The sequence below is a fragment of the Empidonax traillii genome, unplaced genomic scaffold (genome assembly GCF_003031625.1).
Source record: "Empidonax traillii isolate 1590-97213 ecotype Southwest subspecies unplaced genomic scaffold, ASM303162v1 scaffold55:size2822071, whole genome shotgun sequence".
In the NCBI taxonomy this organism is placed as follows: domain Eukaryota; kingdom Metazoa; phylum Chordata; class Aves; order Passeriformes; family Tyrannidae; genus Empidonax; species Empidonax traillii.
Genome location: NW_020955248.1, coordinates 332,177 through 351,153, shown reverse-complemented (window position 1 = coordinate 351,153; position 18,977 = coordinate 332,177). Strand labels below are relative to the sequence as shown.

Genomic DNA, 18,977 nt, shown 5'->3' with positions numbered 1-18,977 from the left:
ATCATTTCCAGTGCAGTGTCCCAGTGATGATCTCTTAGCACAGACCAATTTTCTAGAAACAACTGAAATGCTGCTTAACTAGCTGAGACCTGACACAAGGAAATTAAAGCTGTTTCCTTTTCCTGTTGGAAAGGGACCCCACCTTTCTGCCCTAAATACCATCATTACTATTAGTGCTGGTCAGAAGAACCATGAGGACTCTTTTCTCTCCCCAAATATGACTGATTTTTTTTAATGAGCAGAGGTATATGTGTGAAAGTCCCCTAATTCCTGTCCAGCTGATAGTTTTGATGTGTTCATAGCCTGTACGCCAGGTTTATAGGGAAGCCAAGAGTGAGGACCCACAGGGAACCTCTGCTCCACTGCCCCCCTGGACCATCAGTGCTCAGGGAGAGCCTAGTGGCAGGGGCTGCAGAGCTCACAACTCCCCAGCTTCCCTTCCCTTTGGTGGAGCACTTCACATGGGAGGCCTAGACTCACCCTGGAGTAGAATTAAATCAGTTTAAAATATTGAAACCTTTCCTCCTCCTTACCGAGAAGGAAATCCCTTTGGGCAAGCTGCAGAGCTGGTGCTTTGTAGCATTGCTTATGTGGTTTATAGCTGCCCTTCCCAGCAGAGGAGAGTGGGAGAGGAATCCGAGTTTTTCCCCTTTCCTGTGGTTTATTTTCACACCCCAAAGTGCTCCTAAAACAAATAAGGCAAAGTCTCTTGCCCACTGCCCATCTGCTTCCTGAGAACCGTGTTTTCACATTCCTGCTCCCCAGCCGCCTGACAGTGATACGTCGCTGGACAGCCAGAGCAGCAGCTCGGCAGGCAGCCTGCAGACCACGCTGGAGGACAGCCTCAATCTCAGCGACTCTCCCCAGTGCACCCTGGACCTCCCGGTGGCCCTGTGTCCCATGCCAGCTGCGGGCAGCCAAAGACCCCTGGCAGCCCCCCTCTCCCCTGCCTCCCGCCGCCGGAGCCTGCGGGGCCGGGGGCTCTTCAACCTGCGAAGTATGTGTCGTCATCAGCGCAGCCACAGCAGCGGTGGGAGCACCAGTCCTGGCTGCACTCACCATGACTCCATGGACCCCTCTGATGAAGAGGGGGCGGGCAGCAGCCTGCGGGGGGGTGGCAACAACAGCGAGCCCTCGGAGACCCTCAGCAGCCTCTCGCTGACCTCCCTCTTCTCACCCCCACCACCAGGGCTGACCGTGGTGAAGAAGTGCAGCAGCACCAGCAGCCTCCACGCCAGCCCCTCGCCCCGCCGCCCCCCCACCCACCACACCAAGCCCTTCTACACCGTTGACCCCCGGGGCTTCCTCTCAATGCCGTCCTGGGTGACAGACTTCTGCAAGGACACCCCCTCACCCAGGGAAGGAGAGGAGATAGACGGCCCTGGCAGACTGGGGACAGGGGGCCGCAGCTCCCCGCTCCCTTCTGAGCTGGAGCTGGGCGATGGTGTCAGCAAGAGAAACAGATGAGGGTCCCTGAGGTGCAGGGAGGGAGCATTCGGCCGCTGGCATGGGGAGCATGTTTCACTAGCTTCTCCCCAGCAGCAATTCCAAAGGATTTGCAAGAAAACGAAACAGGCAAACATAAATTTATAAATATATATATAGGTAAATATATATATATATAATATATATATATATATAAAATAAATACTCTGGTACCGTACCTCAGAGGCGTGGGAGAGTGCAAGCAATACGGGAATGGTCCTGCCTAAGGCAAGACCTGGACCATCACCACAGAGACTATAGTGACAAGAAGAGGCCATGGGGCTTGTAGGGTCAGGCCCCTCCAGCCAGGTGACTGCCACGTGGCAGCTGTTTAGTTATATACATATACATATATAGAGAGATCAATTTATTTATTTTTTTTACCAAGAGATTATGAATTTCAGAAAGTACTAAGGAGGAACGAGCAAAGAGGGGCCGAAGGAGCTGCAACACCAAACAGGCAGGGTGGGCGCGAAGGGAAGGGAAGCAGGGTGAGCAGCAAGGGAAGAGCTTGCCTTGCCTGTTTCTGGGAACTTCCTTATTGTCCATACTTCCATTTCAAACATTAAAAATTGTGGGCCAGATCTTCATGGCAAGTGTAAATTGGCAAAACATGATTGTGTGCTGTTGGTGTAAAGCAGCAGAGCTCTGGCTCAAGGTGGATTCACGCTGATTTACAGCAGGTGAAAATCTGGCCCCAGCAGCAGGGAAAAGCGAACAGCCATGGAGCACGGGAAACATTCTGAGGTGAAAAGCCTCACTTTGAAAGGAATGTGTGAACACATCAGGCATGATCATGGAAAGAGGGGATGGAGGCTACATGGCGTATTTTTGTTGCTGTTTTGTTGCGTTTGTCTTTTTCATTTTTCAAAGAAGGAAAACTACTGAGGGAAAAAATTACAAGACTCATGAAGAAATTTGAAGTGGGAGAAGCAGGACAGAAGGAAGGCGGGAGGTAAAAAGGGGAGAGCAAATTGAACTTTTCCTCCTTTCATTTAGAGTAATTGTGATTTTTTTTTTTTTTTTTAGAAGCCCAAAGGTGCAAAAATCAACCCTAGAAAAACCTATCTGTTATTTTTGTATGTATAGCTATATATATTAAAAGCAAACAAAAACTAGAATATTAAAAAATATATAAAAGCAAAGGGGGCTTCAACAACACAAAACTCAGTCAGTTCCCTGGCCGAGAGCTAACCCTGTTCCAAGTTCTAGTGGGAAGACCCAACAAGGGCAGTCTCAGCTCAGTGGTGATTCTGCCTCTTCTCCAGCATCATCCTTTGGAGTTTTCCTGATTTGCATCAGTGTAGCTGGGACCAGAGTCCTGTTAACTGCCAACTGTGGACATGGAGAGCAGGGAATACTAATGTGTGTGTGTATGTGTGTGTGTGTGCATAAATTGTAAGGATGTTTATACACGTTGTGTCAAGGCTGACTGGCTCACCAGCTGGAGAGACGGGTGAGAGGGACAAGGAGGGCTGCATCTCTCCTTGTCTCTGCCTTGCAGGGCAGTGTGAGTGGAGAGGCCTGCAGTGTGGAGGGTGAGGGCAGATCAGCTCCTCTTATCATGACCTGCCTCGGGATCCAGGATGCAATCCAGTGAACACAATCCTCTCCCAACGGGGTTGGAGCAAGGCCTCCAGAGGCTGCATCTCTCCTTCGTTTTCCAGAGGTATAACTGCACAAATCTCCTTCCTGGCAGGACCAACCTGGATCTCCTCCTACAGCAATGTCAAGGTTTTGTACCCTTTGCAGATTTGCAGGTACGTAGGAAAACCACCCACTTGAGGGGGACAAGGAATTTCAGACATCACCTGCCACCCCAGGGAAGTTCTACTAAGCTGTGTCAGAGAAGATGGAATGGGAAAGGCAGCGGGGAGAAGACAGGAGTGCAATGGAGATGTGAAAGTTTGGAGGCTGGTGCACTGAGAAGGAGCGGGGCTCCCTCAGGGCTTCCTGTCCCATATTTTCCACTGGAACAAGAGAGCCCCTGCAGCCCTCACAGAGATCTCCCAGTTGGCATATGAAAAGCATTGTGAAGTGGGCGACACAAAACAGATGTTCTCATATTATTGTGACCTGTCTGACTTTAAAGCAGCTGCTGCATCTTACAAACCGGGGCTGTGAACAGTGAGCACAACAAATGGGACCAACAGCCAGGAAAAGGATAATTACTGTGTGAACTTAATTTATTTGCTGGAAGGAGTGTTTGCTGTGTTGCAAGTGTGCATGCTGACTGCAGGGAGGTCAGACCTGTAAGGAGAGAACAGGAGAGCCTGGGTCCTTGTCCTTGCAGAAAGGACACAAATCTAGTTTTATTAAAGCAATAATAAGGGTCTTTAAATGCTTTTTTTGCACTGGTGGTTCTTTGGGTGAGTTGCCCAAGCTTGCTGTCCTGAGGAGGGACGAGACACATGGTTTCACATCCTCAAGGAAGGAGGGAAGTCACTCCCCAAATGGCTGAACAATGATCTTGGGTTGCACAAGGCTTAGACCCAAACCCAGAGCTGCTTTGAAGCCGGAGATAGGGCTTACAAAAAAAGCTCCAAACGGTAGAAACCTATCCAAACTGAGTACAATTCAAGGCAGAGTGTTTCCTGGAAGATGGCCATAAGGAAAATGGACTTGAGACTCCGAGCTGTCCTGGCAGTTATGTGGGCCATGAAACGTTTCAGCAGAGGAATGGAAGAAACGTGAGAGATAGAAAATACCCCAATATTTGATCATGAGAGAAACATGGCCTGCCCTTGGGATGGCTGGGAGGGAAGAAGTATCAAAAGATGGTGGGGAAGATGGTGGTGGTGGCTTCACGGGGTGACTGCAGCCCCTAGGAGGGATCCTCTTTCAGCTTATTCTTGGTTGTCCACGGAAGTATTTCGCTTGTGGTTTGGGGTTCACGGCAGTCATTTTGCTCTGAGGGTTGTCTCCCCTTTGCCTCCCTTCAGGGTCATGCCAGCTCTCCCACCTCCCTGCAAAAGGGCTTTCACCCTCTGCCATATAACTTGAGCAAAAGGCTTCTGGCTTAGGAAGGAGGTTGCCATGGAAACAGAAGAGTAGGTTATCTTTAGAGAATATTTTGTCTCTCTCTTTTAATTATTTACTAACTGTTTGAAGAAGAAGGAAGAAACATCTATCTTTTCTGAAGAGGAAGCAGAATACTGAACCTCATCAAACAGTTTGGGTTTTTGCTGGGGATTTCTGTGGCAGGGCAGGTTGTACAGTTTCTCCTGGCAAGAGCTGCCTTTCCCAGCTATGCCTGGCTGTTGGCACACACAGAAACCTCTGTCATCACCCACCCACCTCCCAGACAATACCTGAGGGTAGCCCAGGATTTGCCCAGGCATCTTTTCAGCCTCCTGTACTCCCCACTTCCTACCGGGGACTATCGCAGGCAGTTCCTGCCAGGACGCTCTTTGCTGTCATCAGCCTGATATCACTGTGTTTTGTCCAGCTGCCACACTTCCCTTGTGCCCAGCTCTCCCCCACGTCTGCCACTGAAAGCAGTCCCTCTCCCTGCTCGATGCTGAGCTGCTCCTTGAGCTCGCACATCTCTGCCGTGTCCCACTCCCACTGCTGCTGCTCTTTTCATCTTGGCTCACCAGGTGTTTTTCCGAGTCTTTTTTTCTAAACCCTCCCTGTAAATTTTCCTCCCCCACCATGACCTCTGGGCCTGTTAGTGCAGTTTATTGCAGCTGAAGAGCAGAGCCTATCCCTAGTGCTTCGCACCTTCTCTTGCGCATGGAATCAGCAACTGCTCCAACCTGCCCATGGAAGACACAACAGTATCTAGTATTTCTTCTGCACCCAGAGGCTCTGACTCAGCACAGCCAAACGAGTAAAGTATACCACTAGGTGTGCTTCTCATGGCTTCTCAATCTTCATGTGTCTTCCTTACTACTACCAAAAGTTCCTTATGAAATTAGGTATATAGGAATCAATTACCAGTGTGACCACTGTTTTCTTTCATGGAAAGTTGGCAGTGTGGTGCATTTGGGTTTCTGGGGGTTTTTGGGGGGGTTGGGTTTTTTGTTTCATTTTGGGAATTTTTGTGAGGCCAGGTCCTGTAAAGGACTGAATGCCACCAACCCTCTGTGAAATTAATGAGTTGAACAGGGCTGGGGGAGGGCAGAAGTTGAAAGTGTTACTGACCAGGAAAATAATTTTTCAGACAGAAGAAACATAAAGCAAAAATCCTTGAAGTGTTCAAGGAATTGAATTTTTTTCTTTTCCTTTTTCCTGAGAATGAAAGGATTCCCACCAAAACGGTTCTCATGTCCAAAATGCTCCCACAGGGCATCACAGAGGTATTGTGTTCTGGTCGGGCCATGGTGACTGAATCCTCAAGACAACAGGCCAGTCATCCACCCACAGGGCACGGAACATTGGTCCCGAGGCAGTGAGGTGTCCGCAGGAGATGTGCCCTGCACATTCACTGTGCAGTGAGGGCAAAAGTCTTTGTAACACCAGCTCGGGAGCAGAGACTTAGTTTTAGCCAATGTAAATAAAAACTCAACATTTATTATGGAAGATAAGGAGGTAAGCAGCTTTTGGTTCCTGGTGGGGAAATTCACAAGAATTTCACAGAGAAGAGAAAAACTAAACCCCACTGATTTTTTAACTAGCCAAGATACAAAACACTTGTAGGAAGAGCTTGGTACTTTGCAAAGTCAGGCACCTGGGTGTGTGCCACCCAGTTTGACCTGACTTCCAAATATTCCCTTCCCTGTTCTTCTTGAATACTTTATTTTATGAGATCTGCCTTACTTCTCTCTCTCTCTGTGTGTGTGTGTGTGTTATTTTTGTTCCTTGCTAGGGACTGGTTTCCAGTAGGAACTCACTATCTCTGTATCTTTGAGTTACCACTCAGTTTTTCCATCTCATTTAAACATATATATTTCTTCTCTAGCACTTTTTCCTTCTTATGCGTATTTCCAAGCCCCCTATTTGCATCCACTAAGATCCTGCCACACTTTGAGCAGGAGCTGGCAATCTGCTATTCAATATTTATGCCTCCCGGCCACTTCTAGAGCAGATGTGCTCAATTTGCAAGTAGGGAGTACTCACCCCCTCCAGAACCAGCATACCAGACCCTGTTTTGCAGCATGCCTCTGCTTTTGCTCCAACATCAGCTGCGGCAATAAGGGCTCTGCCCTTCCCCTTATACCAGCGATGGGATTGCACAGATGAACCTTGTGATGGGATTATTCTCGCTTTGTATGTCAGCACAGCTGCTGAGCATCTTTCATGCTCATGACATTAGTAAGAGCAGGGGGGACTCAGCACTTCTTGAAGCTGCTCCAGTGAGCAGCGGGGCTGTTGCCATGTAAAGCACAGCAGGCTCCAGCTCACACTCCCTCTTTGCTGTTCAGTGCTGTGGGCACAGAGGAATACAAATCTTTCCTTAGCAGTGTTGTCTGTAGTCACCAAAGTCAAAAGATACAGCTCTCCCTTCATCTCATGGTCCACAGAGCAGAATGATAGCAGTGAGAGAAGCACTGCTTTTCCAAGACATTTTCCTGGAGATCAGAGCACTTTAACCCTCTCTCTTATGCTGCTTTAATTATCTGTATTAGTTTGGAAAACTTTGAAAGGTGCTGTAGCTTTATTTTGGTTTTTTGAGGTGGTTTTTTTTTTTTTTGCTTCTGGTTGCTGTAGCAGTGTTGGTGCACACATTGTACCATGCTAAACAAATAAGCTCCTCCTGCAGCTCTTCCCTTCTCTTTCCTCCAGCTTACTCATCCTGGATGAAATTTTTGCACTGCAAGCTACCTGCTTGTGCTGACCACAGTGCAGTGGGATTTGTCATTGCCCTGCTGCGACCACTTTCTTTCTCTTCTTTGCTTTCTTATGACTGTTGCTAAGGGAATAGCACTGAATGTTCCTTCACTGGAGTCTGTCAGAGACTTGTCAGAGTATCTCCAAAAAGAGGGCTAGCAACCACCCATCACAAGCAAGCAGGGCAGCCGTCCCTCCTTCAGTCAGAAACACACGTATGGGCTAAGACGCTGCTTCAAAACAAAATCTCAGCCATACCATGGGATGTTGAGGATGGCAATCTGAAGAAAAAATATTTTTCAGTGAAACATCTTTAATCCAAGCTTTTGTTCTTACATTGAAAAGTGCCTTCTTAGGGAGAGAATCACCCACATACAAGCAGGAGAAGTGTCATTAAAGAACCCAAGGTGTGTGGTCCATGCACAGGCAGGTATTTCTATTACCCTGCAAGTTCTTAGCATAAGCCTTGCTATCAAATTATCACACCTTTGGAGATGAAGTATCAGAGGAGTCCCCTAAATGCTCCTCATCTCCAAAAAAAGGGACAAATGGAGTAGGCTGTATCAGGTAAGCTTTCCTCTAAAACTACCACCGTCACCGTTAGCTGCATCTAATAATTGCTGGGCTGATAAGGATGAAAGCAGATGACCCCATTTCTCCTTTCAATTACAACTTCACCAACACAGTTAATTTATGTTCTCACACACTTTTCCAACCTCCTTATCTGAACTGTATTAAGGACTTGTTTCAAGATTTGTTCTACGCACAGAAATACTACACACATTCTAGATAAAAATAGATATTTCTAAGAAAAAAGCTGAGTGCAGTGTAAATGGGGTGACGTGGATAAAATATCTGCTTTTGTGTGTATAGTCCCTCTATATACATGCAACTGCCCCCTCCCCCCGTATGTTTATATTTCTTAGCACAAATTTTTGAGATTATCTTCCATTGAATGTAGAGTTAATAACACATGAGAGACTGTTAATCATCATTGGCCACTGATTAGTTTCTGCTGTTATTGTAAACCCAGGCATAGGAAATAAATCAGGAAGAAAAAAAAAAGAAGGGAAAAAAAGGAAATTTACAACAAACAACATGGCATTAAATTTAAAAAAAAAAAAAGAGAGAGACTATTCTGAAAATCCCTCAGTGTCTGCTCAATATTTATTCTTGTGCTTCCATAGTCACTGATGCTTTCTATCTGTGTGTGGGCGTAGGCATATACCTGTTTCAGGGTGCCTGTGGCTTATAACCAGACCTCCTACTGGTCTCTTTTTTCAAGAGTATATTAAAGCAGTAAACAGCCCCAACTGCTGACATGGGACACTGCTCACCAGCCGTCCCCACAGCATCGATACAGGCAATGTCTGGGCAACACTGTCTGTAACAAGCTGAAGAGGTCTGTTTTTGCCCCAGGGGGGTAAGCCCGATCCAGCCGTGCACCACAGACCTGGAGCAAGGGGCAACCTCAAAGTGCTGCAGCCTGAGGGGCACAGCTTAGCTGCGACCCATGTGAGTCATCACTCAGGGAGCCAGTGTCCATGGGCAGGGGAAATAAGGGTGTTGGGGCTGGTGGGGAGCTGGAGAAGATCACACAGTGGGACACCCAGGGACCTGGGGCTGTTGGAACCACCATAAGTGTGCATATGTGCATGTACTTGCATTCTTGGGGATCACTGGGACCCTCCTCACACCGTGTAAATTGCTACTCCATCTGCATTTCAGAATTCGAACTGTGGCACTTCAGCATCAATGATTTGCTCAGGAACCCAAAGAGGTCATAGGTCCATATCAAAACATGTTGAAACACTGTTCCTTTTGAGCAAGGATGTTCTGGCACCGACACGAGGGAGGCCAGGGAAACACTCAGCTCTCTCTGCAGCAGAAACCACCAGCATACAGGGCCCTGGCTGGGGTTGGCATGGCAGTCACACCTGCACTGATCACATTTTTGCAAGGTTTGTTATCATCTACCTGAACAATGCTCATACATGGGGTTTGCACATGACATGGAGACAGTACTGGCAGCCAGAAGGAACCAGGAGTCCCAACATTCTGGAGCCTGTTTAAAGTCTGACTTGGAATTTTGCTTTCAATTCTGGGTACCTCTCATGTGGGCACATCTGAACAGCCCAAAATCTCATAGCAAAGCAAGAGTGCCTGTGCAACTGCTATTTCTGTGACTGGAGTCAAACCCAGAGTGCTGCTCTAGAGTGATCCCTCTGGACCTCATCCATACTCCTACTCAGTAACCACTACAGAGGCAGAACCATTCACCTCCATCCCAGCTAAGTCAAACACCCTAATCTGGTGGGACCAGTGGCAGGCTAAGACCTGGGGCTGTGGGCACTGACTCCGTCCCAACCTGACTGGTAAACCAATAACCTTTCCTTTTGGGCTTATAGACACAGCATTTTAATGTTTACTTGTGTCCAAGCAGCCTAGGTAACAAAGAGATAAGAAGGTCTGAGAGGAACTTGCCCTAATGATGGAGAAAGATAGTTAAGGGTACCTGGAGGAGGAGATCTGACTGCTGGCTTGAAACTTGAGACAGATGATTCACCTTGAGGGACACCCTGAGGGTGCAGATTTCTTCCTGCTAGCCTCATCCTCGCTTGCTGCTGCATTCTTCTGCTCTGTAAATATGTCAGGAATCAATGCAGTAGATAATGTGCCACTTTTGGCATTTGTGGGAGGATTATCTTAGAAGTGAGTGTATAAATCTGCTTCATCAAAAGACCAGAGCTGAAAAGCAGATGCCAGCTTGCAGACCCAGCCTGTCCAGGATCTCCTGGTGGCAGCCTCAGAGGGACAAGGCCCCACATGTGCAGGAAGCTATGGGGCTGTTGCAGCACTTGGACAAGTCCAAGCATGTACGTAGGGAGGAAAAGAGGCAGCCTGGCCGGTTGTGTTGTTTGCTTTGGACTGGTGATGATGCAGTGGTGTCATTTTCCCACTAAATGCTAATTTTCTGCTTTGCTGGCCTCAGAATTGCCTACATTCGTATCCTTCATTGCAGCAATTAAAGGGCTGGGTGCTCGAGCTGATGCACTTGTGATGGGCATGATTTTAACCGGTGTGCACGGGAGAGGAGGAATGTGATTGCCTTGCTGTTGCTGTGGGAACATGTGAGAGACCATGACAGGTAGGAGAGCCTCTTCCCTGGTATGCAGGTACATCAGCTCCAGCCCAGCACTGGACTGGAGAGTGCATGTTTGCCACATCTTCCACTACTCCACTTGGTCAGGAATTGCTGTACGACTTCAGCAAAACAGTGGAACAAATCACCTGCTCCCCTGCCTCATGTTTATACCCCACGATACCACTCTCAAAGGTGCCACGCGTGCCATCGAGGTCTTCAGCTGATTGCGAGAGAGGCTGAACATCACTTGCCTGTCCCCTCCAGTAAGGAGGCAGAGCAGAGGGAGAGGGCCACACTGCACCAGTAAGATTCCCAGGTGCACCTACAGGCAGAAGGTCCCTGCTGTGAGACAGCATCTGAGGTTGCTCTGCACAGGTGGGCAGGAGAGTCTATTTGTAAAAGTGCCAGGAAAGATATTACCATGTAAGTACTTAAGCATTTACACTGTTTGCGTAAATCATAAAGCTTGTGCTGCTGGATGTGCTCACAGATCCTCTCTGCCTCTCCAGGTGGCTTAAACGTCCCTCCAAATGGAAGCACAGGCTGTGACACTTGAATCCTTGCTGCTTTGCTTTCCCTCCATGTGGCTCAGTGAGCATATTTGTGGGAAGGGGATCACTCTGCTGGGTTCCCCAGCAGAGCTGTCCATCTCCCTGCTGCTGCCACAGCACTAGAGGAGTCACAGCAGCTGACATGGGCAAAACCCCATTGATAGCTAGGTTTCCCTGTCACGTTGTGCCCCATGTCAAGGGATTTCTATGGGCAGGGGCATCTTCAGGAAAGGAACATCTAGAGATGTCATGTCATGTCAAAACTGCAGGAGCCAGTGGGAGGGAAGCAGGACGTAACAATATTTCTGGGGCAGAGACAAGCTTCCTAGGTCATCATTTCAGGTCCTCCTTGAATGTACCCCAAATCCTTTCTATTCTCCCCTCTCCTCTTTTCATCCCTTTCTCTCCTAAGTTCAGGTATTCGGTTCCATGGAGATCAGTCATCTGATGTGGGGCTGCTTGTGTAGGTCAGTCTCCTTACACACCTTGAGCCAATTGGGTCTCTCAGCATGGGAAATCGTGTTTTTTAGGCCCCTTTCAAGTTTAGGAGTCACCACTGTGTTAATGCTCCATGCTCGAGATGAATGTCTATGCTGATCCAATTCCTCCATTCCCTACCCCAGCTTTCAGCATCACTTCTGCTACATCCTCTGTCAAAGGGACTGATGCATGTCCCCTTCAGAAACTGCCCCAGTCATTTTCAGAGTTCCAATACTGTTCCTTCCCTGTCCCATAGGAAGGACCCCATGTCCCCTCATAGCCCATCTCACGTGGCAAGTGCTAAAAGGCAGGAAGGGGTGTGTGAAAAAACATAAACCTTCTCCAACTACTCCCAGTAGTTCTGAGCATTCCTTGCAACCGTCCCTAGAGGGAAACCTGTCCATGCTGCCTCTGACAGCTGGGAAGGGAGAAGTTAGCTAACCTATGCTGGGTGTGTGGTGCACACCCAGGAACCAGACACAGGGCATGCCAAACTCAGGGCACACCAGTGTCCAGGGTCAGGGACACAGGGTGAGGAGGCAGTGCCAGCTGTCAGGCAGGGCACTCACCCCACAGGGCTGTGGGCCACAGGGGACTGCGAAGACAAACCTGAGCTTGCTTTAACACAGGTGGTCTGGGCACTTAATTGTGAAAGAGTGGAAGGAGAAGGCTTGAGCATGAGCTCACCATCTGCATGTGGGACATGGGACTGCATAGGTCTGTGCCAATGTGGTTTCCCTGCTCCGTTTTCCCAGGCTGGCATGAAAAAAACTAGCCTGGGATGACTTCACTTGCTGCAGTTCTATACTGGAGACCACAGAGACATGCCTCATATCTGTCTTACTCCTTGACTCCCCATTTCTCCCTCTGGTCATTTAATAGAATCATAGAATGGCCTGGTTTGGAAGGGACCCTTAAGATCATCCAGTTCTAGTCCCCCTGCCATGGAAAATTCCACTTGGACCAGGTTGCTGAAAGCCACGTCCAACATGGCCTTGAACACTTCCAGGGATGGGGCAAGTCCCTGTCTATCTCATTTTCCTGTTTCACGGCCCACCCACTTTTCGTGGCAGTCAGAGGTAATTACAGACAACACAAAAAATTGGGAGCAGCTGGTTTGGTTCGCTTCACCAGATCAGAGAAGATTTTGAATCTTGTAGCCAGATTAGCCACCATATCTCAATGCCTGTCCTGTTCCTACCAGTGAATTTTGTCTCAGGCATTTGAACACTCACTCTGTTTTTTCTGGAGGCTTTAGCAGTGCCACTGCTCTCTGATCAGGCAGGAGGCTGGGTAGCCTTGGTAGGCATGGGCAGTTCAGAGCAAACAGTCCCCACACACCTCCAGCACAGCACACATGGTCTGGGCAGCTCCGAGTTGCCTTGTGTGTGCAGGACAGCTGTACAGCACTGTTACAGAAGAGCAAGCTTTGCCCAGCAGTGGGCTACAAGATACACATACACATCTTTATGACCTTCTAATTCCCATATATGGGCCAGCCTGAAGGACAATGTGAAGAATAAAATAGTTAGAAAGGAGGTGAGTTCTTCTCTCCACTGAGCTCACAGCTCATGCCCAGCAGGACCCTCTCTCAGGCCCTATCTGACCTCCCTAAAAACACCTATTCTGTCTGGGAGAGCACTCAAGAAAGGAGGACAGACAGAGCAAGCATAACTGTGCCAGAGGTGTATGTTCTTTATTTATTAAAAAAAAACCACCAATTTTGTTTGTGACGAGCAGCATCTGAAGCAAGTTGTTATTTCTCTTTTCATTATGGGCAGGTGTGCTTCCAGGGCTCAGATATGTGGGCAGGGGCAGGAGATGCTCATAGGGTGAAGGGACCACATTTGGATCCATTGCACATCTCAATAAGTCTGTGTCAGCAAGGGCTCCCTGCTGCACAGGGGGAGCAAGACCCTGGCTGAGGCAGACAGAGGTTTGGACAGATAAGCAGTGAGATCCATCTCCCTCCTTCAGAGGCATGAGTGAGAAGGGAGATTTCTCCTTCTCACTGGCAGAGCTTGGAGCTCACCCTCTATTCCTCCCACTGTGCAATAAAGACAACACAAGGAGGAGAGGCACTAGAGATTGACAGCCATGGGAAATTTCTGTTGCTGTTTAGGACGGACCTCTCTCCATCACTTCTTTTGTCTTTCCATTTATTTTGCCATCTCTCTCTTTGCCCTTCATCCACCTGCAAATCCTTTCCTCAAGCCCAGTCCTCCTCTCCCTTTTGTCCTCATTCTCCTTGCCTTTTCAGTAAGTGAGGAATTAAATGAGCCTCTGTGGAGACAAACTCAGGTAGTAGCTTCTCCCTTGATTTCCTGAATAAGAGATCAATGCAGTTAAAGAAGAGACACCTCCTAAAGTTGCTGCATTTACTTTTATATCAAGTTCAGCGTGCAGCAGGTCAGGATTTGGAAGCTTCCTTAGGGCCACATGAATGCTTGAAATGCAAGAGCTCACTCCGCTGCATGAGCACCTATGTACCCAGGTACCTGCCACCTGAATAACCACAATAAGCAGTCTCCAGGCACTGCCCCACACACTGAACCGAGGAAGGCAGGGTCTGACCAGCACCAAGGGCTCCCCATCACTCAGATGAGGCCCACCTGAAAACAGTAATAAAGAGGGGCACAGGGTGCCATTCTCGGGTGTTTGTATTTAGCGGGTAATGAAGGAACCTGAAGGTAGTAGAATCAACTTAAAGAAGGAAGGATGCAGAGGAAAGGTTTCTTTACTCTACAGGATATGTTCTTGGCTGGGGCTGTCCCTTGGTGCTGGTATCTTGCATCCATGCCGTCAGAGTAAATAAGCCTCCTCTTGTAAAGGCTGACCTCAAGCTGTGTTGTAAATTCTGGTGCCAGCCAAACCTGCGCTCAGTCACTTGCAGCAGTATGTTCCTTCTCAGTATGATGCTGCTGTATTGCTTTCACCACAAGCGCCAAAGGCTGTGAGAGGCTTTTCCTTTGGGACTCAATTCCAGGTACAGTGCAGCATCTGGCCAAATTCTTTATTGCTCGTTCTCCTTCCTCACATTGCAAAAGCAGCAAAGTTTCCCATTAAATTTTATGCCACGTTTCTACTTGAGAGCTGTCTTAATCTTTGTGTTTTCCTTTTCCTGTTAATCTCAGGATTAAGAAAAAGCTGTGGAAGTATGAGTTGAGCTTTTAGAAATATTTTCTGCTTTAAAATAATAATAATAAAAAAGAAATTAACCTGCAATGAGCAATCCTTTTTATTTAGAACTGAATTAATGAATTTTAACTGAAGATGGGCATGTTTGGCATTAATATATGTATAATTATGCAAAACCACTGTTATGCCTCTAATGAAAATTAGATTCTACCACTGAGGCTGTGTTTGGCGATAGTGTATATCTTCATTTGTGCTATATTTATTCTTTTTTTCCTAGCTGCATGACCTAGGATTACAGTTGCTATGGTGATAAGACAGTTAGTGAAGGAAGAAGCGAAAAGTAAGTTTGTATGTCTGCCTGTGCTGCGGGGGTGGCAAGGGAGGGGGCTGGCAGTCTCCTTCCCCCATGCTCTGTCTACCTCCTGCTATTGCTAGGACTGAAAAGCACTACTGCACAGGCTGTGGTATTTCCTCAGTAACTCAGGGATGGGTGCTCAAGCAGCAGTACCAAGTTTGGGGTGTTTTCCCCAACAGTATATGTGCATGACCAGGCCATGGGATTGCTGTGCTGTGACTGATTTTTTAGTGGGGTGGGAGGAGCTGATCACCTGCGTGCACCTCTGCCAATGGCCCTAGAGAGGCTTAGAGATGGGGATGTCTGGGCTAGTGGGGCCCAGAGTTAAATCCTCTGGCTACTCTTATGTATTTGTTGACCTGCATTTGTGACCCTGTGTACCCTGGGCTTGGAACTGGAGATGCTGAGCATATTTAAAAGATGTGTAGCTGTGGTGGACTTGGCAGTGCTGGGTTAATAGTTGGACTTAATGCTCTTAAAGGTCATTTCCAACCCAAGTGATTCTATGGCTATGAGTGGCACCTCTGTCTCCCCTGTACCTTGAGTTATATTACCAACTCTTCTGCTGGGGTTTGCTTCGTGGTGCTTGCTGCAGAAGAGGCGGCATCCCTCAAAACCCTTTCAGGAGCCAGTGCCACCTCCAGACCTGAGCAACAGGCTCAAGAGTGCAAGTGTTGTTTTAATAAGAAATTGATAGTGGATGGTCTCTCCTTTGGGCAGCTTTCTTTATTGAGAAGGGACATACACGAAGTCATGTTACCCTGAGCATAGCTGCCCAAAACTCCAAGTATCTCTTCTAGACTGCATTCTGCAGCCAAAGCTCTCCCTTATCATGCCCTGTGTGTGGTGGCTTCCTACCTGCCTCTCCCAACCTGCTGCCCCATCTTTCTCTTCACCCCTCTGACAAAACTGCCCTCAACACTTGCTTTAGGCTCCCAGTGGAAATGCTTACCACAGAAACTCGGGCTGACCAGCCTTGGTGATTGCAAGTGATTCAGGCAGACTTTTTTTGCAATTTTCTATTCCAAAATAGCTTTTTTTCTCTCTTTCCTCCTGAAAGAACAATGATTGCTACCACCAACAACTTAAAAACTTTTTATCTGATCCTGCCAGCAGCAATGCTTTTGTTACTCAGTGAAGCTGTGGATCATGTTCTTCTCTCAGGTACATTGTGAATTAACATATTAAGGGCTGGTGAGTAAGTCTCAGGCTACCACCAATTGGTTTCAGTAGACCTGAATATCTCCTTTGGCTTGCTAAACTTGTAATTAGGTGTAGGTTTTCCACCGGAGGTCTTATAACTGCGATTAAAAAAAGACAAAAGTGTTTTTGAATAAGTCTCTCCTGTCCTGCTATGCTTTGCATTTTCCCTCAAGTGAACTCTTTGCCTGTTTGCAACTTATCAACAATGCAACCACTATAATGCAAGCAGACAACACTCTCCTGCTCACTTGGACAGGGGTAAGGAAAACGAGCCGTCTGACAGAGACAATCCTGTGCTTGTACTGTTCTCTCCCCTTGAGGAAAACTCTTCCAAGCCACTGAACCTCTGAGAAGGGGTTCTCTTTGTGCTCAGTCACCCACCCGCAACCATCAGCATCCATCAGTGACTGCACAAAATGCTTGTGCCCACAGAGGACTCCATAGTTGGGAGAGAAGGTAGAAAAATCTGATGGGCAATGTTCAGTGGTGCCTAGAGAGCAGGGGGAGTGCTTAGCAGTTTCAAGGTAAGAGTGGGAGCTTGAAGGAGCTGTATTTCAGCCTGTTGGAGAATTGTTGCCACCTCTCATGGGGCTAAGGCTTTTCTAGCTCAGAAGGTGGGGAGAAGCTGCTTATTGTGCTCCTCCAGCAGAAGTGTCTTCCTTCCAAACCCTAAATATCATGGCAGGTGCTAAGGGCAGAACAAACCTGTGGGCTGCTTCCCGCTGCTCCCACGGGACTGCTCAGCAAAATAAACTTGCATCTTCTCCAAACTACAGGGTTCAGCAGAGCAGGCTGCCCAGCTTTCCCCTTGAGGACTGTTTCAAAGTGTTGTTAAATGTAGCCTGGAGATCAAGAACACGCTTATGTGCACAAAATCTGAAGCAGCAAGAAAGAATAAAGATCTGTACAAGGGGATGTGCAGCTAAGACAGAGAAAAAGGAGCAAAACAAGCTCTCTCACAGTTTTGACTTCCCCTCCTGAGGTAGGGAAAGCAGAAGGGCAGGAAAAGATACGGCTGTTTCTCCTGGGAATCTCTGGTTAAGTCCTGCTTCAGCTGTGCTATATCTCGAGATGCCCTTGCACAACAGGGATGAGCCTCTGGAAGTGGAACCGAGCAATAGGGAGGGATTATGGTTCATCTAGTTAGGAGGTGTTTGTGAGGTTTAGTCAATCTACACCCTGCATCAAAACTGTTTCCATAGGAAAAAAAAGCCTTGGTTATTTTTACAGAAGACTCCCTTCTAGGGGGAAAAGAAGGCCCCACATGAAGATTAGACCCACTTCTTAGGGAAGTCTGCTGCCTTTGTGGGGCCCAGGTTAAAGCTGTGAAGAGAAAGCTTCCTACCTTTATATGGTCCTCAGATGATCATCCACTCTTGATTTTTCAGGTAGACAGTGATGAAGTTACAAGTCCATGGGCAATCAAGAGAGACTTTGGGGCCTTGGGATGACTGGTTAAGGGATCAGGAGCACAAGTAATGTTCTTGTCTATCCTTCTAGTTATAGGGAATGATGAGGGAAGAAACAAGAAAAGCCAGTAGATCAATACCTGTCTCCAAGCCTTCTGCTGCTGACAGAATTTTGGGGGTTTGATCATGGATCAGTTTACATGACATCAGGCTTGCCAGTGACAGACGTGGTACACCTGACTTAAAGGGAGAAAAAAGATCTTTGCACGGGAGTTAACTAGACTCACTGAAAGAGATTTAAACTATCTTAAAGATGGTAACAACAGGGCTGGGTGTCTGTGGATAGAATCGGGTGGAAGGTCCAGAAGCCGAGCAGCTGGCTGCTCATGGCTTGGATGAGTGTACACTTTGCTGGGTAAAAAACTTGCTGGATGGCCAATCCCAAAGAGTGGTGGCAAATTCAGCTGGGGCCAGTCCTGTTTAAAACCTTCTTCAGTGATCTGGATGAGATTGAGTGTTCCCTCATTAAGTCTGCAGACAACACCAAGTTGGACAGGAATATTGATCTGCTTGAGGGAAGAAGGGCTCTACAGAGGAATCTGGACAAACTGGAGAAAAGGAGGCTCAGGAGAGTCCTGAGAAGAGTAATAGCTCTCTACAGCTATGTGAAAGGAAGTTGTAGCAAAGTGGGGGGCAGTCTCTTCTCCAATGTAACAAGCAACAGGACAAGAGGAAATGGTCTCAAGTTGTGCCAGGGGAGGTGTAGATCGGATATTAGGAAAAATTTCTTCACCAAAAGGGTTGTCAATCATTGGAACAGGCATGCCCAAAGAAGTGGTGGAATCACCATCCCTGGAGGTATGTAAAATACATGTCAGTGTGGCACTTGGGGATGTGGCAGTGCTGGGTTAATGGTTGGATTTGATGATCTTAGAAGTCTCCAACCTAATTGATTCTGTGATCTCACCTATAATATGAAGCTTGCCAAGCCATGGTCCTCTGGCAGCCAATGCCTGAGGTGAAGGTGAATTCCCAGTAAAGGCAGATTTATTTTATGACCCCCAGGGATTCTGGTTAATGAATCAGATTGCCTTCTAGGAGCAGCATGTCAGATGATAGCAATCCTTAGAGGGGAGGCATTAAGCCTCTCAGGCTTCCTTATGCTCTGGGTCCGGTCCAGGTCAGCAGTATAACAAGTCGCAAACACCAGGATGAGATTTGGGAGTGGTCTAAAAGCTTTGGGCTTCAGGTTAAATCTGCCAGTGCCAGGTAAAAAAAATCAATACAGTATTAAGAAGTGTCTTCATCAGCCCCTGACTTTTCTGACCTCCTCCCTTAGCCTTCTGCAGGTCAGTACTGAGGCGGTTAGATGTGTGTGTACACACAAATTTGCAGTGCCCTGCCAGCTGGCTGGAGGCAGCCTGGGTGCTGTTAGACTG

At 47.7% G+C, this 18,977-nt stretch overlaps 1 protein-coding gene across 4 annotated transcripts in view; it reads left to right on the top strand.

Moving 5' to 3' along the window:
• Positions 1-4,349, top strand: part of CACNA1I (calcium voltage-gated channel subunit alpha1 I) — an 89,693-nt gene extending 85,344 nt beyond the window's left edge. For all 4 annotated transcript variants that reach the window (XM_027879381.1, XM_027879382.1, XM_027879380.1 and 1 more), the window contains one exon: positions 766-4,349. In XM_027879381.1, the coding sequence (XP_027735182.1) occupies positions 766-1,467 (702 nt within the window). In that variant the 3' untranslated portion in view covers positions 1,468-4,349. The remainder of the gene's footprint in view (positions 1-765) is intronic.
• The last annotated feature ends 14,628 nt before the right edge of the window (positions 4,350-18,977 follow it).